Raw genomic sequence first — 22018 nt, 5'->3', positions numbered from 1 at the left:
ATGCAAGTCCTTAATAAAGGTGCAAATAATTAAATGGGAAGGACCCGAGTAATTTTATCTTTTAAGAAAAAGATGCAAGTCCTTAATAAAGGTGTAGATAAAATGGGAAAGAGGCTGAATCTAACTTTATAAAAAGTGCTAGTCCTTTAAAAAGGTGCAAAATGGATCGGGATGGACCCGTATGGATCTTATCTTTTTGAAAAAGATAGAGTTATTGATAGAACTTCCTTAGATTGGTGGAGTTCCATGACCGGTCAATCGGTTTTCCAATTGCTGAGTCTTTCAGTCGGTATGCTCCCGGTCTCGTTTCTTTGTCTACCAGGTAAGGTCCCTCCCACGTTGGAGTTAACTTTCCTTGATTCCTTGGATGGGAAGCCCCAGTTCGTCTCAGCACCAGATCTCCCGATCGATACCTTCGGCTTTTGACCCGAGAGTTATAGTGTTGAGCTATTATTTTTTGGTACAACTGATTTCTTTGTTGTGCCTTCATTCGGGTTTCATGTAAGAGGTCTAAGTTTTCCTTAGGCCCTTGTCATTTTGATTTTCATCGAAAGTGTCATAAAGTAATGACCCGGCCAACACTTCCATTGGAGCTAAGGCTTCAGTTCCATACGCAAGGCAAAATGGAGTTTCTCCAGTTGGGGTTCGCACAGTTGTCCTGTATGACCACAGAATACTCGGGAGTTCCTCGGCCCATTGTGCCCGATTATCCTCCAGTCTCTTCTTAATCCCGTTTAGAAGTGTTCTGTTGGTAACTTCTACCTGTCCATTGCTCTGAGGGTAAGCAACTGAGGCGAATCGATGCTCTATGTGGTATCTCTTACAAAAAGATTTGAACCCTGCTCCTTCAAATTGTTTTCCATTGTTTGTTACTAGGATCCGAGGTATCCCGAACCTGTAGATGACTTTTTCTTCGAAAAATTTTTCCATCTGCTTTTTTGTGACCGAAGACAAAGGTTCAGCCTCGACCCACTTTGTAAAGTAGTCTATGGCAACCACAAGGTACTCCCGACTTCTAGGAGCCTTCGGGCTGGAGACGGGCATCATGGGAATTGCTGGCACCTTTGGGATGTTGGCGTGCTTTTGGCATTGTTCACATATGTGAACATACTCAATAGCATCTTTTTGCACGGTTGGCCAGAATATGCCCGAGCACAATACCTTTTGTGCCAAAGCCTTTCCACCCATATGCGGGCCGCAAATGCCTTCGTGAATCTCTGCTATAGCATAGCATGCTCGGGAAGGACCAACACATCTCAAGAGAGGTTCAGTGAATGATCTTCTTTATAGTTGATCCCCGATGATGGTGAACCGAGCCGCCTGGTTTCTGATTCGTTTGGCCTCTTTTGGATCAGTCGGGAGGGTATTATCCCGAAGATATTGCACCAAAGGTGTTGTCCAGTCGGGCTCGTTACTGATCTCAAAAGTTTCTATCTCCTGTATACTCGGGCTGTTTAACTCTTCGATATAATCTGCCGAGTCTAAATTTTTGTAATTTGCCAAAGATAGTCGGGAGAGTTCATCTGCGTTTTCATTCTCCTTCTTGGGTATCTGTCGGTAAGTTACCCGATCGAAGTAGACCTGGAACTGTTCAACCTTGGCCAAATACTTGGCCATTCTGTCGTCCTTCGCATTGTATTCTCCCTTGATTTGATTGACAACAAGTTGGGAATCGCTCCTTACTTCTAATTCCCGAACCCTGAGTGCTCGGGCCACCCATAAACCTGCTATGACTGCCTCATACTCAGCTTCATTATTTGAAGCCGGGAAGTTAAATCTTAGAGCATAGCTTATGGTGAAGTCCTCGGGACTGCTGAGCGTCAAGCTTGCTCATGATCCTGAAGCACTACTTGAGCCATCAACGTGTTGAATCCACAAGTTTGATGTTTCAGTAGTATCTGCTTGATTCTCATTTTGAGGCAGGGTGCTTTCCACAATGAAGTCTGCCAATATCTGAGCTTTTATGGCCATCCTCGGTTTAAACTCGATCTGGTATTCTCTAAGCTCCACTGCCCATCCGACCATCCTTCCATCTACATTAGGTCTTCGAAGTATTTTCTTTAATGGGAAGTTAGTCGGGACTATTATTGGGTGTGCTTGAAAATAAGGCCTTAGCTTTCGTGACGCCACAAGAAGCGCTAAAGCCTACTTATCAACGTCCGGGTACCTTGTTTCGACATCTATGAGTACATGACTCACATAGTACATTGGGTTCTGGATTGTTTCCCCTTTCACCAGCACAACACTGACTGCAGTTAATGAAATAGCAAGATAAATTGTGAGAGTTTCCCCGGCTATGGGTCGGGCTAAGACAGGGTGCGTCCCGAGTGATATTTTCAATTGTTCAAATGCCTACTGGCATTCCTCCGTCCAAGTGATCGTTCCCGAACTGGATGTAGTTTTCAACGCTTTGAAAAAAGAATTGCACTTTTCCCCGGCTCGGGAGATGAATCGATTTAATGCAGCTACCGTTCCTGTCAAACATTAGATCTCTTTTATCATGACAGGCGGTGTCATCTCGATTAGTGCCTCAATCTTCTCCGGGTTGGCTTCTATTCCCCTTTGGGAGACCATGAACCCGAGGAACTTCCCTGATGAAACTCCAAAGGCACATTTTTCAGGGTTCAGGTGCATTTGGTACGTTCTCAGTACATCAAATGTTTCTTCCAAGTCTACCAAATGTCTTGCCTGAACCAAACTCTTCACGAGCATGTCATCAACGTAAACCTCCATGTTCCTCCCGATCTGTTGTTGGAAAATTTTGTTTACTACTCTCTGATAAGTGGCCCCTGCATTTTTTAAACCAAAGGGCATCACTCGATAGTAGTAGCTCTCCCAATTTGTCATGAATGAGGTATGCTTCTCATCATCCCAACTCATCAAGATCTGATTGTATCCTGAATAGGCATCCATAAAGCTAAGGACTTCATGTCCAGCAGTCGCATCAATCAGGAGGTCAATCCTCGGGAGGGGGTAACAGTCCTTCGAGCAAGCTTTATTTAAGTCTGTATAGTCGGTACACATTCTCCACTTCCCATTCGCCTTTTTGACCATCACTACGTTGGCCAGCCAGGTTGGACATTCAATCGGTTCTATGAAACCCGATTTCTCCAATTTTTCCACCTCGACTCTGATTGCTTCATGCTTTTCTATTGCGAAGTTTCTTCGCCTTTGGATGACTGGGATAGCATCCTTCTGGATCTAGAGTTTATGTTCTGCTACCCTCCTGTCTATCCCAGGCATGTCGCTTGCCGACCATGTAAAAAAATCTACATTATCATATAGGAACTGGGTAAGCTCTTTTTTGAAGTCATCCGGCTGCTCCGAACCGATAAATGTGCCTCTCTCGGGAAGAGATTGACTGAGTTGTATTCTTTCCAGTTTTTCTACTGGTTCCGCTCGCTGCATGCTCTCTTCATCCCGATCATCTCGAACTTCAATAGTCAGAGAGTTTCCTGAATTTTCAAGCCTCCATTTTTCTTTCAGGTAGTTGGTGTAGCATTGCCGAGAGGTTGATTGATCCGAGCAGCATTCTCCTAATTCGGCCTCAGTCGGGAACTTCAATTTCATGTTCCTAGGGGATACGACCGCCTCAAGTGAATTGAGCGTCGGACGTCCCAGGATCACATTGTATGCTGACAAATCCTTTACAACCATGAAGTTAACTCGAACCAGCGTGTCTCGGGGTGACTTCCCGATCTTGAGATCCAAATGGATCGTTCCTTCGGCCACTGCTGAAGATCCTGCAAAACCATATAATGGAGTTGATGAAGCTAGTTTCAGCCTTCTGAAAGCCTCGTATGAGATCAAGTCAACGGATGACCCTGTATCAACCAGGACTCGGTGAACCTCCTGATTAGCTATTTTGACCTTGATGATTATCGCATCATCATGCGATGCTACAACCCCGTTCAAATCCTCATCTGTAAAGGTTATTGGTTCCGGGCATGCCGGATTTGCTCTCTTTTTGGGTAAGTGGACAGCTCCCACGAACCAGGCTTTTAGCTTCGCCTTACAGATTGATTCCACGGTAGGGCCTCCCATGATCACGTAGACTGGCGTTTCTTCCCGATCTTCTTTTTCCTTTCCCTTGTCTGCCTTTTTAACGGCTTCTCTCGGGCTTGGAGATCGGGCTCTCTTTTTTGATTCTGGTGAATCAGCACGGGACTTTCCTGATTCCCTTACATATTGACCAAGTTTACCTTGTTGGATTAGTTTTTCAATTTATGATTTCAGAATTCTGCAACTATCCGTGTGGTGGCCGTAATCTTTATGAAAACGACAATATTTTGTCATATCCCAATCCTCCGGTAGTAAACGTAACTTCCCGGGCCACCTTAAAGATTTCTTGTCCCGGATGTTCATCAGAATCTCTGATGGCTTTGCGTTGAGGGGGGTGTGATTCACTCGAACCTGATCACGTTTCCATCTGCTTTTCGATCCCTGATTTCTATCATTCGGGGAACTCTTATTTGTATCTCGATCCGATCTTCTGTCCTGATCGGCTTTTACCCGAGCGTTCATAACTTCATAAACGCTGGCTTGCTTCTGGCATTTACGTAACATGTCCCGTACGTTTTGGGTTTATCTGTTAGCAAGACTTCCAGAAGTCTTTGATGAGTGATGCCACTCCAAAGTGCACTGTATGCCACTTGATCATCAAGATCTTCGATCTCAATGGCAACTTCATCGAATCGTTTCAGGTAATCCCAAATGGACTCGCTTCTTCCTTGCCGTATACCAAAAAGGCTATCGGACGTCTTCTTACTCCCGATTGCACTTCGGAATTGGGCTATGAACTTCCGAGCAAGCTCCCAAAAGTTGTTAATGGACCCTGGTTGCAAGCTGCTGAACCACTTAATGGCAGGTCCTTTGAGTGTAGCCGGGAACGTTCTGCAGAGCAATTCGTCCTCCCGACCAAGCACAGTCATTACTGACTTGAAGTAACTTATATGCTCCTTTGGATTCGTCTTTCCCTCGAACGAGGTGAATGTAGGCATAATGAAATTTCTAGGAAGAGGCATGTTCATAATCTCATCCGAGAAAGGTTCTCGATCAACCACGTCCAGATCCTCATCGTGCTCTTGATCCTCCAGTTTTCGCTCGACCTCCGCTACCCGCCTTCGGAGCCGATTTTGCCTTGCTCCATCTTCATCAGATTCAACAGGCTCCTCCCTCCGATGGTGGGTAGCCGCCTCCTCTCTTCGAGAATGTGCCCGGGACGCGGATACTCTCGAACGTGAAGGCTGAGGTTGGCTTTCTCCCTGGTCCTCGATCTCTTCCCGACGACTCCTTTGGGGCAAGGATCATGTCTTAGATGGTACCGAAATACGATCTAAGGCACTGATTCTTGTTCCATTGGGATTTGTTTGGCGTTTGCCCCGGTCGGGATGAGTTTCCCTTTGTTCCCGGGTTAGCTTTCCTCTCGGGATACGCCTTGCTTGTCGGGAGCCTCTTACTGTCTGAAAGGCTTTCAGCAACCTTCCCACCTGAGTATTACGTCTCAGTCCCTGCTCGACTCCAATTTGATGGACCAGGTTACGCAATACTCCTTGCATCTCGAGCATGCCTTTTCTGATTTCATCTACATCCGCCACAGTGGCATGGCCCTGGGGACCTTTGGATGTTCCTTCACCGTTCGGGTCCTCCAGAACCAGATTGTCCTGAAGAAGTTCCTGTTCTACTCGGGTTGAAGGATCAACCCCATCTTCTAAGATTGTTCGATCATCCCCGGTATTTTCCTGTCGGGAACATCTGTTAGCTCATCTTACCATGACTTGAGAACTTGTTGTTCCCATAGACGGCGCCAAACTGATGCGTATCAATTATACTTCTGGATCCGACTGAGCCTCCTCTCGTATCCGGGACAATGAACCCTACAAGAAAGGTTAGGTGCGGGCCGGCTTGTATGCTGGGTAGCCGCCTCCGATGGCAAAGTCAGATGACAAATAGAGTGAGGTCTCGTGCAAAAGCTATACAAGATTAAACTCAGAGTGTATTGGATGCTTACCAGAGAGGTGTGTCTCTTATCTTATATTGATCAACTTACCTTATATGTGTATGGTAAGTCTATCCGACAGGAGTCGTCAAATCTCCTGAGATCACGTCTTCCTGCCATTAGCCCCATGCAATTGTCGATGGGAGTTGACTTTCTTAAGAGAGAAAGGTTATATTAGTTGGGTATTCATTGTGCCATGGTCAACTTAGTCGGCTACATCCCGATAACATGCGAAGCCCTATCCGGGTATAACCCGATGGTCGATGAGATGAGTGCTAACCGAATGTGGGGACCAGTTCGGGTACTATCCCGGTTAGGTATAAAACTTCCGTATCAAGAACCAATTTGAGGCTTCCTATGAAATGAGGTATGGAATGGAATGACTATGAAGAAGTTGACGGTTACAAAGGATGCTTTGGATTGGCCATGGGTTGAGATGGGAATTGAACTCTAATAAGATTTAATCACTTGTTGTTCTCAGTGGTAGAGTAGGTGGCTTTTAACCAATTGGTCATAGGTCCAAATCCTACTTCAAGAGATTTGGTTCATTTGGATTGAATTGCTATACTTTTTCTTTTTTTCTCCTTGCTTTTAAGGGTCATATGTATTAAAAAGCAAAAGAATTATAGTATCATTCAAATAAAAATGAACCAATATTTATAGCTAGAACGATAGTTACCTGCAATACACCCAACCTCTTTGGTTCCTACTCACATATATGCAAAGAAATATATCAAAATCTGAAGAAGTGTCTAGACCCAATTAACCAACCGTGGCGTGGAAATTAATAGGCAAGTCATAGCCCTTTGAGCATATTTGTACAATATAAATAGCATGGTTGAGTTTGGCCTCCTATAAAACTTTGTTATCACAAAGACATCTTCCTATGCACCCGAAATCATCACAATTCATACCCAAAAAAAACAAAGAAGGTAGAAAAAGACCACCACAATCAAATAGCTTCAAAAATGTGCACGACAGTCAAGTGAAATTTCGGACAATCAGATTCAAAATTTCTGTCAAGATTTTGATCTCAACCATTGAATCTCGACCGAGATTTTGATTCAACGGACTAAAATGCATTGACGGTCCTACGCATTTAAGTGATGCGTGTTCCACAATCACCTCAACAATGGTAATTATTAGGAAATTACACCCAAAAAAAAAAAACATATAAATCTACGTCACCTTCTGAAAACCGCACGAATACAAACTGTTGTGGGGAAATATGGTCCCGGTCCTCTCCCCTCGGGAGAGAGACACCCCCCTCGGGAGAGAGGCACCCCCCCTCAGGAGAGGCACCCCCCTTCGGGAGAGAGGCACCCCCTTAGGGAGAGAGGCACCCCCCTCGGGAGAGAGGCACCCCCCTCGGGAGAGATGCACCCCCCTCGGGAGAGAGGCACCCCCTCGGGAGAGATGCACCCCCCTCGGGTTGATGATTCTCTTCCCTCATAAAGGGTCCTGAGTGCCTCATTCGGGAGAAACACCTCCATATTGGCAGATTCATTTCTTCGTTGGAGAAGTGCCACACTTGGGAAAAATATCCAACTCTAGCATTTCTCAGAAGACTCTCTTGACTAAGTCAAGAAGAGTTAGTTACTCATAAACACTCAGCATATCTATTCCGAGAATTGGGGAGGTGAGTCATCATAACGGCGATATCAGGTGCGACAAAGAAGGAGCCGTTATTCCACTACCCCACTCACTCCTCAACTATCGATCCGGAATCTAAGGAATCGCCGCCTCCAGGTAACTTCTATATAAACCTACCTCCAACATGGAGAAAGGGAGCGAGAACTTTCATCTGAGTACTTACTCATTACGTTCTTGAGAATTCTCTCAAGAACCATTATTGTTACTTAGGCTGATTTGAGCGTCGGAGGCGGTTCCCCGGCCAACACTAGGCCGGACCGTTCTTGCTTTCTTTGTGTGTGCAGGCATCTCAGTTATTCCAACTTGGTTGGAGAGCTCTTAAGGTGGTCATCTCAATATCCGACTCTCGAAGAAGTTCTATACGCAACAATTTGGCGCCGTCTGTGGGAATCGTCACAAAAAGTCATGACGAGACGTACCACACCTCAGGTGACAAGTTCTCAAATTCTCACTCGAGCGAGAGAAAGGGAGACAGAAAACGGACGTGTTGAAGAACAAACTCTCCCTTCTCTAGATCGACAAATTCCTATTCCAGAGGAAGTTCAAGAAGGAGTTCCGGAGAATCCCCCGTTAACTATTCCAACTCCATTTGGAGAAGGCGGTTCGAGTCAACCTCCTATTCCAGCGACCGTGGCCGATTTGCAGAATATGCAAAGAGAAGTCCAACAACAAATGTTGGAACTCCAAGGAGTCGTTCGAGGCTTAGTCCATCAGATCGGGGTACCATCCGGACCCCCAGAAATTCCCAAGAGGGACGAAGGCGTGAAGCCGTCCGTCGGACTCGGGATAGGCAACGCCCGATGAATGAAGAAAGGAGAAATCCCGAATACCAAGGAGACCAGCCGAACGGGTTGGAGAAAGATCTCAAGGAGTGCATATTGAAGAGCCACGTCCCCGAGAGGATCGGTCAAGGGGAAGTGTGTTCCACCGTTTGGCTGGGCTTAGACAAACTCAAGATTTACCTAGAAAAGGGCGCAGAAATGAAGGAGTTCGGGAGCAAGAAGGAGAAAGTCACGGAAGAGGCCATTCTAGATCTAATAACCCGAGAGGGTCGGTTAGTCAATATGGATCTTCTCATGGACCAACTTCCCAATATTCCGATCTCGGAAGTGTTCGGTCTCCGCAAGAGCGTCAAGAGGCGCATGGTCTCGGGAGAAGATTAGATGCCATGGAGAGACGGCTTGATGATCGGGACCTCGATGACGACTATGATGTGGTTGATAGAGAACCCTTCTCGAGAAGAAGTCATGAGAGCACCTCTTCCACCGAACTTTATCATGCCGACATTCACTCCCTTTGAAGGTAAGTCCAATCCTCGAGAACATATTAGTTATTTTAAATCGGTCATGGCTGTTATTGGCCGAGAAGATGAGCTATTATGCCGAACTTTCCCGGCATCTCTCAAAGGCCCGGCGATAAAATGGTTTTCTAGCCTACCGCCAAGATCCATCCAAAACTTTCGAGAACTCGGGAGAAAATTTATTGCCCGATTCCGAAGTTGTATCGGGAGTAAGAAGACAGCGAGATAGCCTTTTTGCCATCGAGGCAAAAACCAAATGAGTCCGTTCGGGACTTTCTTCTCGATTCGATAAAGTGGCTATTGAAGTTGAAGAATTGGATGATACGATGGCGTACAATGCGCTATGGAGTGGAATAACCCAAAGACGTTTGCTCGAGGTATTACTCCAAGACAAGCCGAGGACTTATGGAGCACTTCTCAAGAAATGCCAAAAACAAGCAACGGTTGCGAAGTTATCGAAGCCCGGAAGAGTCTACGAGAGGCGTAAAGGAAAAGAAGAATTATGGAGAAAGAGGTCAAAATTCAAATGCTCGGGCAAGAGATGACAAAAAGGGAGTTTGGAAAGAAAGACTCGCTAATGAAGACTTTACACCTCTTAATACTAAGAGGTCGAAAATTCTATTACAGATCGAAATAACGACAACTTGAAGTGGCCGGGCAAGATAAGAGCCCGACCCGAAGATAGGAATATGACAAAGTATTGCCGTTTCCACAAAGACTACGGTCACCATACGGATGAGTGCAGAAATCTAAAGATCGAGATCGAGAAGCTCATTCGAGCGGGGCAACTTGAAAAATATCTTCGAGAAGAAGCGACAAGATCGAGAGAAGTCCCCACCTAGATCAACTAAGAGACTCGGATCCAAAAGTCCCGAGAGGGCGGATAAGAATCCCGAGAAGAAACCCGACACTCGGGAGTTTTCCCCCATTTACATCGTTTTGGGAAATCCGACGGAAGAATCCATTAAGAAGGCGAAGCAAAAGGCACGGTTCGTTGGATCGATGCAATTGCCAAGAAAACGAAGAAATGACTTATGCCCAGATCCAATAACCTTCACCGATGAAGATCTCAAGGGCGTCACTTCTCCTCACGACGATGCTATAGTTATCAAAGTGAAATTGGCAAACCGAGAAGTTCACCGAGTTCTCGTGGACACGGGATCTTCCGCCGACTTACTATCTTATGAAGCATTTAAGAAATTGAAGTTTGAGGACGAGATGATGACTCCATGCTGGACTCATTTATATGGGTTCGCCGGGTCGTCCGCCATATCCGAAGGGACTATCCAATTGGATCTAAGGATCGGGACCTCCCCTCGGGATGCAGTCGTCCAAGCAACATTCATGGTGGTTCGGGACCTTTCAGCTTACAACGTTTTACTCGGGAGGCCAACTCTTAACGCCTTAGGGGCGGTGGTTTCTCCAACACATATGAAGTTGAAGTTTCCAACCACAGCGGGAGTCGGGGAGTGCTCTTCGGATCAGCGACTCTCCAGACAATGTTATGTGAATTATCTTAAGAAAGTCAAAAAAGCCGAGAGATCGGGCAATACAATGAGTATTGAAATTCGGGATGACCGGGATGAAGAAGCTATGCAGAGAGCCGAACCAGTTGAAAAGCTTGAGCGAATTCAACTTCATCCGGATCTTCCCGAAAGAGGGACTATGATCGGGTCCGAACAACCTACGGAATTCAAGGAAGAACTCACCGAGTTTCTCCAAAACAATCTAGATGTATTCGCATGGTCGGCCGAAGACATGCCCGGAATAGATCGAAGAATTGCAGAACATAGCTTATGGATAAGGGACGATGCAATTCCAATGATCCAAAAAAGAAGGAATTTTTCGCTCGAGAAACATGCTGCCATCAGGACCGAAGTGGAGAAACTAGAGCAATCGGGTTTTATAAAGCCCATAGAATGCCCAACTTGGTTGGCGAATGTAGTCATGGTGAAGAAAGCCAACGGCAAATGGAGAATGTGTACAGATTACACGGACTTGAATAAAGCATGTCCAAAGGATTGCTATCCACTTCCTCGGATCGACCTTTTGATCGACGCTACAGCAGGACATGAAGTATTGAGCTTCATGGATGCTTATTCGGGATATAATCAAATTATGATGAATCCCAAGGACGAGAAGGATACGGCCTTCATGACGGATCGAGAAAGTTACTTTTATAAAGTAATGCCATTCGGGTTGAAGAACGCTGGGGCCACTTATCAGAGAATGGTAAACAAAGTCTTCAAAGACCAAATAGGAAGAAATATGGAAGTATATGTGGATGATATGCTCATAAAGAGTATCGTCCGAAGAAGTCATTTGGAAGATCTTGAAGAAGTTTTTGATACTTTGAGAACATACCAGATGAGGCTAAATCCGGAGAAATGTGCTTTCGGAGTTTCTTCCGGAAAATTCCTTGGGTTTATGGTATCCCGAAGAGGAATTGAGGCAAACCCGGAAAAAATCAAAGCTTTGCTCGAGATGGAGTCACCAAGGACGGTTAGAGACATCCAATGTCTAACCGGAAGAGTAGCAGCCTTAAACAGATTTATCTCACGATCGGGTGAGAAATGCTTGCCTTTCTTCAAAGCTCTTAAAGAGCTCGGGAAGGCAAAAGATACCTTATGGACCGATGAATGTCAGCAAGCGTTCGAGAAATTGAAGGAGAAGCTCGGGACTCCACCTCTCTTAGCCCGACCTTCAACGGGAGAACAATTATTCACATACTTAGCCATTTCTCCAGCGGCAGTAAGCGCGGTCTTAGTAAAAGAAGAAGGTACTTCACAAAACCCTATCTATTTCGTAAGTCATGTTTTAATAGATGCCGAGACACGATATCCGGATGTGGATAAACAAGCTTTAGCACTTGTAATCGCATCTCGGAAACTCAGACCGTACTTCCAAGCTCATCCAATTGTAGTCTTGAGCAACTTCCCGTTGAAGAAGATACTACAGAAACCAGACTTAGCCGGAAGAATGGTCACATGGGCTATTGAGTTGAGCGAGTATCAAATTGAGTATAGAACTCGTCCAGCCATAAAGGGACAAGTTCTGGCCGACTTTATTCTTGAGAATAACATGCCTAGTTCGGGAGTAGAAAATTCACCCGGTCCGGAGTTATGGACTTTGCATGTTGACGGCTCGAGCAACTCTTCGGGGAGTGGAGCAGGACTAATGCTTATCAGCCCGGATGGATTCACTATTCATTATGCTTTAAGATTCAACTTTAAAGCCTCTAATAATGAGGCCGAGTATGAAGCCCTCTTAGCAGGACTAAGACTTGCCCGAGCCCTAAGAGTCCGAGAATTGGAAGTCCGAAGCGACTCGCAGTTGATCGTGAATCAAGTTCGTGGCGTGTACGAGGCAAAGGAAACAAGAATGGCAAATTACTTAGCCAAAATTGATGATTGTCGCCATTATTTCGATCATCTTGAGATAAAGCAAATTCCGAGAAAGGAAAATGAAGTAGCAGACGAGTTATCCAAGTTGGCTTTATCCAAATATTCGACCTTAGGCTCAGCCGTTTATATTGAACAGTTAGAAATTCCTAGTATTCGGGAGGCCGAGGCGATGGATATTGAAGAAGAGCTTAGTTGGATGAGCCCAATTATAGCATACTTGAAGAATGATATCCTTCCGGAAGACGTCAAGGAGGCTAAGGCAGTTAGAAATCAAGCAGCGAAGTTCACCATTATTGAAGAACAACTTTATAAAAGATCGGTCACACAGCCTCTTCTAAAGTGTGTTGGCCCTTCTCAAGCTCAATATGCCTTAGCCGAAGTACACGAAGGAATATGTGGAGCGCATATGGGAGGCCGAGCTTTGGCCCATAAAATAATACGCCAAGGCCTTTATTGGCCGACTATTCAGAAAGATGCCGTGGAATATGTCAGAAAATGCAAGCAATGTCAACTTCATGCATCTGTTCCGAAGACTCCGGCTGTCCCTCTTACATCTGTCTCCAGTCCGATTCCCTTCGCCATGTGGGGAATGGATCTGGTGGGAAAGCTCCCTAAGGCCGCCCACAATAAAGAATATTTGGTCGTGGCAATCGACTATTTCACTAAGTGGGTGGAAGCCGAACCTCTCTCATCTATTACTGAGAAACAAATGGAGAAGTTCTTCCAAGAAAGAATCATCTACAGATTTGGAATCCCAAAGATCCTTGTGACTGACAATGGAAGGCAATTTATCGGAGCCGGCTTCAAGAATTTTTGTGAAAGATATCACATTGAGCATAGAACATCATCCGTGGCGTATCCGCAGAGCAATGGGCAAATTGAAATAACCAATCGGACGTTGTTGGATGGAATAAAAAAGCGCTTGGAGACAAGTCGAACCAAATGGGTGGAAGAATTACCAAGCGTCCTTTGGTCATATCGCACCACGGCTAGAACTCCTACGGGAGAAACACCTTTTCGGCTAGCCTACGGCACAGAAGCACTTGTCCCTGTGGAAGTATTGGCAGAATCAAAGAGATATACTGACTTCAATGAAGAAGCAAACGAAGAAGGCTTGAAGAGTAATCTTGATCTAATAGACGAAGTACGGAGCATGTCAGAATACCGGAATCAAAGATATCAAAATCGAGTAGCTGGATACTTCAATACTCGGGTAAAAAATAGAAGACATCGTACGGGTGACTTAGTGCTCCGCAAAGTTGCGGCTTCAGACCCAAGAAACCAAGGCAAGCTCTCACCCACATGGGAAGGACCTTATCTCGTCGAACAAGAGACGAAACCAGGAACCTACAAGCTAAAAAGCTTGGCCACGGGCGAGACAATTGATCGAACTTGGAATTCCATGAACCTTCGGAAATTCTATCAATAGAATTAATCCAAATATGTAACATTTGCAGGTAAAGTCGAAAGACCATTTGATTTTCAATAAATCCACGTCTTCATTGCCGACATCTATCTCTTCGAATTATTCAATGGCGTTACACTCGGGACCTCACTCGGGTAGCCACACGGGAGTTTTCCCCACCTCTCATGAAAGTCCAAGTGAGACTCATGAGATGGAATTATTCAAATGGCGTTACACTCGGGACCTCACTCGGGTAGCCACACGGGAGTTTTCCCCACCTCTCATGAAAGTCCAAGTGAGACTCTCATGAGATGGAATTATTCAATGGCGTTACACTCGGGACCTCACTCGGGTAGCCACACGGGAGTTTTCCCCACCTCTCATGAAAGTCCAAGTGAGACTCTCATGAGATGGAATTATTCGATGGCGTTACACTCGGGACCTCACTCGGGTGCCACCGGCAGGAGTTTTCCCCACCTCTCATGAAAGTCCAAGTGAGACTCTCATGAGATGGAATTATTCAATGGCGTTACACTCGGGACCTCGCTCGGGTAGCCACTGGGAGTTTTCCCCACCTCTCATGAAATTCCAAGTGAGACTCTCATGAGATGGAATTATTCAATGGCGTTACACTCGGGACCTCACTCGGGTAGCCACACGGGAGTTTTCCCCACCTCTCATGAAAGTCCAAGTGAGACTCTCATGAGATGGAATTATTCAATGGCGTTACACTCGGGACCTCACTCGGGTAGCCACACGGGAGTTTTCCCCACCTCTCATGAAAGTCCAAGTGAGACTCTCATGAGATGGAATTATTCGATGGCGTTACACTCGGGACCTCACTCGGGTAGCCACACGGGAGTTTTCCCCACCTCTCATGAAAGTCCAAGTGAGACTCTCATGAGATGGAATTATTCAATGGCGTTACACTCGGGACCTCGCTCGGGTAGCCACTCGGGAGTTTTCCCCACCTCTCATGAAATTCCAAGTGAGACTCTCATGAGATGGAATTATTCAATGGCGTTACACTCGGGACCTCGCTCGGGTAGCCACTCGGGAGTTTTCCCCACCTCTCATGAAATTCCAAGTGAGACTCTCATGAGATGGAATTATTCAATGGCGTTACACTCGGGACCTCACTCGGGTAGCCACACGGGAGTTTTCCCCACCTCTCATGAAAGTCCAAGTGAGACTCTCATGAGATGGAATTATTCAATGGCGTTACACTCGGGACCTCGCTCGGGTAGCCACACGGGAGTTTTCCCCACCTCTCATGAAAGTCCAAGTGAGACTCTCATGAGATGGAATTATTCAATGGCGTTACACTCGGGACCTCGCTCGGGTAGCCACTCGGAGTTTTCCCCACCTCTCATGAAATCCAAGTGAGACTCTCATGAGATGGAATTATTCAATGGCGTTACACTCGGGACCTCGCTCGGGTAGCCACTGGGAGTTTTCCCACCTCTCATGAAATTCCAAGTGAGACTCTCATGAGATGGAATTATTCAATGGCGTTACACTCGGGACCTCACTCGGGTAGCCACACGGGAGTTTTCCCCACCTCTCATGAAAGTCCAAGTGAGACTCTCATGAGATGGAATTATTCAATGGCGTTACACTCGGGACCTCGCTCGGGTAGCCACTCGGGAGTTTTCCCCACCTCTCATGAAAGTCCAAGTGAGACTCTCATGAGAGGGAATTATTCAATGGCGTCACACTCGGGACCTCACTCGGGTAGCCACTCGGGAGTTTTCCCCACCTCTCATGAAATTCCAAGTGAGACTCTCATGAGATGGAATTATTCAATGGCGTTACACTCGGGACCTCACTCGGGTAGCCACACGGGAGTTTTCCCCACCTCTCATGAAAGTCCAAGTGAGACTCTCATGAGATGGAATTATTCAATGGCGTTACACTCGGGACCTCGCTCGGGTAGCCACTCGGGAGTTTTCCCCACCTCTCATGAAAGTCCAAGTGAGACTCTCATGAGAGGGAATTATTCAATGGCGTCACACTCGGGACCTCACTCGGGTAGCCACTCGGGAGTTTTCCCCACCTCTCATGAAATTCCAAGTGAGACTCTCATGAGATGGAATTATTCAATAGCGTTACACTCGGGACCTCGCTCGGGTAGCCACTCGGGAGTTTTCCCCACCTCTCATGAAATTCCAAGTGAGACTCTCATGAGATGGAATTTTATCCATGAGATACATTTCTCCCCAAGTCCTTCATTCGGGACCATATTCGGGACCATTTGTAATAAAGGCTCGGGAGAAATCAAAACATCGTCAACCCTAAGGCATTACGCTAAGGGAGAAGACACACGAGATCAGTCAACAGAGAAGCTTAATGCCTCAGTTTGAAGAAAACAATAAGTTGCGCAACTATTCAAAACATTTGGCCAAAGGGACCAATAGTACAGAGAAAGCGCAAAGTTGCGCGAAATTCAAACGACAAATATTACAGAGAAAGCGCAAAGTTGCGCAAAATTCAAACATTGTTTATAAAAATTCCAAACGTTTCTCAGAAAACGGAAGGAAGAAAAGGTTGAAGTCTTTCACTTCTCAGGAGAATTCTCAAGCTCGGGAGGATTGTCTTCACCAAGCCCGTCGCCACCAGGAGCTTCCTTCTCAAGACTCTCTCCAGAGCCCCCCGCTTGATCATCATCAACATAAAGAAAAGGGTCGGGAGGGCTGAAGGGTTCTTGGCATACAACCCCTTCGGGTACGGCTCTTTTAAGAGTCTCATAAACTCTACCGTCTAGCATTCCGCCTAATTCCTTCGGGTTAGGAATATCGACCCGTCGGAGAACAGCAGTAAAAGCGTCATTAAGCCCGAGACGGTAGGTCGAAGCAGAGAGAGCCACCTGGAGATTCTTGAATTGAGAAGTACCGAGGTAAGAAGTGATGATCTCTTTCTGGACCACCTCGGGCACCTCTTCGGCACTGACGGGAAGCTTACCGACTCGGACTTCTTCGCGAAGTTGCCCGGCAATGGACTCCATCTCAGCTTTCTCAAGCCTTAACTTCTCCATTTCTTGAAGAGCCTCTTCCAAATTTTCTTTGGCCTCGGAGAGTTCCCCCTGGAGAGCCGCCTTGCTTTGGGATATCTCCTTCAGCTTCAAGCCCCTTTCTTCGTCACGTTTCTTCAATGACCTAACAGTCTTAATAGACTCAGAAAGTTCTGCGGTGGTGCGTTCTTGATCTTCCTTCAGCTCTCGAAGCTGATCTCTCAAGTGCTCGGAACGAATTAAGCACTCGCCCATGTAATGCGCCCCCCCAGAGAAGAACCTAGAGAAAATACGGAATACCACGTTAAAGAAATCACTTGGAGAACTATGAGGGACTAAGGATGGAGAATTACCTGTAGGCGTTGGCATAGAATTTGTCGTCCGAAAGATCCTTCAGATACTTTCGGTCCGAAGGGATCATCCCCTCAAGAAGCCAAGATCTGGCAGTGTTGGAGTCCCCCAGCACGGTGTCCGAAGAAGTCAGATCCCGGTCGGGAACGAAGACGGGGGACTTTGGAGAGTCCTCCTCGGCAGCCTTCTCGCTCTCCCGAGCCCTCTTCAAGGGCCTTCCCGAGCGGCTTGAGGGAGAGGCACGGGGAATACCTATCTCGGGAGGCCCCCCTCCCAAGGAGACGCTCTTCCTTGCGGTCTTCTTGCCCGAAGGCTTGGACGACCCCGGAGCGCCGAGAGCTTGGACAACGGGACCTGTGTCCGAAGCACCACCTTTCTTCGCCGGCTTTCGGGCGAAAGCCTCTTTGACATTCCCGGTTGTCAATGCCCGAAGAGCGTCGATGTCCAATTTGCTAGACAACTGCGACAACAAACGAAGAAAGTCGAGAAAGTGCAAAGATAAGAAATATATACAAAATTGAAGAATGTCAATGAAGAAGGGGCTCACCCGGAGAAAAGCCCCACAACTGAAGAGCAGCCGGATACTCAGGTAAATATCCGTGAACTGCGGCTGAATCTCCGCCGACTTGGATGATCTTTTCTAAAGCTGCTTCTTCGGCGGCGGATAACTCAATAGGATTGTTGAGTCTTTTAAGATCGAGTTGGATTTCTTCACAAAAGAAGTTGGGAATGGCGGCGGAACTGGGGGGCGACAAAAGAAAAAGTGATGTCTCCACCCTTTGGTGGAGGTAGGCATAGACTTCGGCAAAATAATGTTGCCTGACCATTCCACAGCGTCGGTTGCCCGACGAAGAAGAAGAGAGCCAACCCCCTTTTGATTGACTCTTAACTTCAAAGAAACGATGAAGAAGGGGGAATGTTGGTTCGACTCCCACATTATGACAAAAACCAACAAAGCAAGAAACACTTCTCCAACTATTCGGAATAAGGTTGGAGGGAGAAATTCCGTAATGGACGAGAAGATTTTCAAAAATTTTCTGAATGGGAAAGCGAAGACCTCCTAAGAAGGCATCGTAGTAAAGGGAGAAGGCCCCGTTCGGGGGCTCTCCAACCCGACTAGAAGAAGACGGGAGCTGAAAGAGATAGTCTTTTGGAATTTCTGCAGAAATCCCTTAGACGCTGGAGATATTTGGGGCTGAGATCTCCGGGATAGAACTCGGGACCCGAAGACTTGAGGTTATAGTCAATGTGAGAGGGCGTCTTGGGTTTGTTCCTTTCTTCGAGAATTGCTTCTTCGGAGAGCGATTCGGAGAAAATAAAAGCAGGCCAGCGATTGTGGCAATCCTGGGGACGAGAAAGGGGTGGGCGAGGCGAATAATGTCTCTGACTCACTCGGAATTTATTAGGAGATTGATTAATACTATCAACCTCCCGTTCATCCGAAGAATCCATAGAAAGACCAAGGTTGACTAAGTCCGTTCCTAAGTCGGAGCAAAGAGGTTCTTGGTCAAGAGGGTCGTCCCTAGCTAAGTCGGCGATCGCTCTCACAATACGAGAGTCGGAAGAGCCGAGAGAAAGCATCTTCACTAGAATAATGCATGGACTGGGTTCGGGAAGACGTCTCGGGACTGGAGATCGTGGCAGTCGGGACCTCCAGTCGGGAAGGGGCTCGGGCTATTTCCTTGCCTTTTCTTAAGTTATCCATAATAAGGAAATGACAAAGGAAAGAAATGAAGAAAAGTTAGAGAAACTTACTTGGTTTGAAGATTGGAATAGCGAGTTGGAGAAAGCAAGCAACGCGATCGGGGGGACTTCGGAGGGAGTTTGCAAGCAAAAAATTGAAAATGAGGATTGAACCTCTATTTATAGTAAGGAGTAGGAAGATGAAGAGACACATCAACGGCTGTGGATCAAGCAAAGCGACGGTTGAGATCTGGCACATGAAAGGTCGCAATCCAACGACCAGCAATGAACAGACACAACGGTCAAGATTAAGGGACTCAAGATCTCAATCAAACGGCCCTTGATCGAATAGATCAACGGCCGAGATAACACGACCATTCGCATATCGGGAGCAGCAATAAATGTGAATTAGTACGACGGTTGGGAATTGCGAAGGCCTTGGAGAAATAATGGCTCTCATTCAAGACGACGTCTTAAAAGTTTCTCCAAGAAGAAAGAAAATTTTCTAAGAAGCACAGGAATAACATTCCATACGTTCGAGAAGTCAATCGCACGGAATGGGGGGCTCTGTTGTGGGGAAATATGGTCCCGGTCCTCCTCTCCCCTCGGGAGAGAGGCACCCCCCTCGGGAGAGACACCCCCCTCGGGAGAGAGGCACCCCCCCGGGGAGAGGCACCCCCTCGGGAGAGGGCACCCCCTCGGGAGAGGGGCACCCCCTCGGGAGAGATGCACCCCCTCGGGAGAGGCACCCCCTCGGGAGAGATGCACCCCCCTCGGGTTGATGATTCTCTTCCCTCATAAAGGGTCCCGAGTGCCTCACTCGGGGAGAAACACCTCCATATTGGCGATTCATTTCTTCGTTGGAGAAGTGCCACACTTGGGAAAAATATCCAACTCTAGCATTTCTCAGAAGACTCTCTTGACTAAGTCAAGAAGAGTTAGTTACTCATAAACACTCAGCATATCTATTCCGAGAATTGGGGAGGTGAGTCATCATAACGGCGATATCAGGTGCGACAAAGAAGGAGCCGTTATTCCACTACCCCACTCACTCCTCAACTATCGATCCGGAATCTAAGGAATCGCCGCCTCCAGGTAACTTCTATATAAACCTACCTCCAACATGGAGAAAGGGAGCGAGAACTTTCATCTGAGTACTTACTCATTACGTTCTTGAGAATTCTCTCAAGAACCATTATTGTTACTTAGGCTGATTTGAGCGTCGGAGGCGGTTCCCCGGCCAACACTAGGCCGGACCGTTCTTGCTTTCTTTGTGTGTGCAGGCATCTCAGTTATTCCAACTTGGTTGGAGAGCTCTTAAGGTGGTCATCTCAATATCCGACTCTCGAAGAAGTTCTATACGCAACACAAACAAAATGTCATGTATTTATATTCTCCATTAGTTACACTTACACCTCCAAGCTTTTGTCTTTAAAAATACCGGACGATCCAACAACAACATTGTATTGGCTTGACAGCACCTAGGAGTTTACCAAAAAAAAAACAGCACCTAGGATTTTTTTTTTGATTTTCTCTGTTATATCTCCTAATCTTCATTAGTTAAGTTAATCATCATTTTAAACAAATAATAACGAGCAAGTGACCTCATCCTCCGACTCCTACACGCTACAGACAAGCTCTTTAATTATATGTGTAATGGCGAGACTCAAATTCACCCCTACCTTACCCTTTCCAGCTGGCCATGTTCTCCCCATATATAAACACTAGCTTGGGGTTTCACTTTTCATCCAGAGACTTGTAATCTAATCTAACAAATATCAAAGCACTGCATATTTGTAGCAACTACCAGTTCATAATCTGATTTCCCATTTTTACAGCCCTAAGTAAGGAAAGTACACTGGAGAAGAACAGAGCAAAAGAGAAAAACTCAGAGAAATGGGCCAAATGGCTCCAATTGGTTTCATCGCTGGGCTTCAAAACCTTTCTGGTTCCTACCGTTCTTCTTCCCCGAAACATCTGCGGAATAAACAAATTCTGGGTTAATTTCTACTTCCTGTTACGTACCACATTTAATCTGGTTAATCTGAAATCACAACTGAAAATAAAAATTGACGACTAAAGAAACAAAGTGCAGTTTCAGCAACAGCCCAAGAAGAAGAAGGAGAGGATTTTCTAATGGGTATCTAAAATGCAGAGCCAGGAATGCATTACTAAACGAGAATTTCTAATCAAGCCTCCAACCCAGAAAATTAGAAATGGGAATTAAGATAAACCTGATGAAAGACTGAGGGTTTCTTGACGATTTTTCTTTGGCTCGCAATCCGGTGGTTCATCGAAGAGGGATAGTGAAAGCTGCTTCTGAGCGACTCCAATGTCGAAGAGAATGACACCTGATAATGGATTTTCAACTACAATTTCTTTAATGGGTAACCATATAAAGAGTTCTTCCTGGCAGAGACCTTCAAGCCCAGAAAGCTCTCCGTAACTGAGATTCCCCTTCACAACGCTTTTGAAGTAGACTCTGTTCTCAAATTTCGCCATACAAGGGCCATCAAGAATCACTTCCAGGTGACCATTCTCTTGCAGAGTGAACGATTTTACAGCCTTCGGAAAGAGACCTGCCGGCAACCCCTTGCTTCTTAGGAGATCATGGATCGAATCAGACTGGACTTGAGGAAGAAAGAAGACCACCATTGAGACTAAAACCAACACAAACGCTGTGAGAGATTGCTTATTCTTCTGTACCGCCATGGCCTTCACACAAGACATGAGTCAAGAAGATCGGGTTTTGGAGAGGTTTTAAGAGAGATTTTGGATCCATCAGAGATTGCGGTAACTAAAACGCTAATCTTCTTATCAAAAGGTGAGACAAATTACTCAATTGCCCTCGTTTGTGAAGGTAAGAGGCTAAGAGGCTAAGAGGCTAAGAGGAGCGTTGTGACTATGAAATGACAACTTTATACTCGTAAATGAATTACCTTCCTTCTCCTTCTCCGTTGTCATATCAAGATTCCCAGACACCAACCAACCTCCACCATCAAATGATCCAAACAGTACAACACTGATATATTTAAGCACAATCATTTCTATTGGACCCCTTCAGCCTTTCTATATGGACCAAACAATCCCACTACCTAAATTCCATTCGAAATGTCTCCAACTCTCATTGGACATGAGACAAATTATGTATGACATCTATGAGTCTAAATTCTCTAATAGAAGTAGAGGTACTTGCTCTTTTTAATCTTCATAG

The 22018-nt window shown here is 46.1% G+C and overlaps 2 protein-coding genes across 2 annotated transcripts; both read right to left on the bottom strand.

The window, feature by feature from the left end:
- Window positions 1-1284: 1284 nt before the first annotated feature.
- Window positions 1285-1971, bottom strand: LOC149028838 (uncharacterized). The gene is made up of 2 exons (XM_089164499.1): window positions 1851-1971; window positions 1285-1748 (listed from the first exon to the last, which is right to left on the bottom strand). Exons 1-2 carry the CDS (start codon window positions 1969-1971, stop codon window positions 1285-1287), a joined length of 585 nt encoding a protein of 194 aa, XP_089020625.1.
- An 18244-nt stretch (window positions 1972-20215) lies between these two features.
- Window positions 20216-21573, bottom strand: LOC149028837 (uncharacterized). The gene is made up of 2 exons (XM_089149305.1): window positions 21039-21573; window positions 20216-20781 (listed from the first exon to the last, which is right to left on the bottom strand). Exons 1-2 carry the CDS (start codon window positions 21532-21534, stop codon window positions 20726-20728), a joined length of 552 nt encoding a protein of 183 aa, XP_089005431.1. The 5' UTR covers window positions 21535-21573; the 3' UTR covers window positions 20216-20725.
- Window positions 21574-22018: the final 445 nt, after the last annotated feature.

This window comes from Hakea prostrata, chromosome 1 (genome assembly GCF_041222555.1).
Source record: "Hakea prostrata isolate BN-2017 chromosome 1, UWA_Hpros_2, whole genome shotgun sequence".
Taxonomy (NCBI): domain Eukaryota; kingdom Viridiplantae; phylum Streptophyta; class Magnoliopsida; order Proteales; family Proteaceae; genus Hakea; species Hakea prostrata.
Note: the sequence above shows the minus strand (reverse complement) of the source record. Positions and strands in the feature narration are given on the sequence as shown.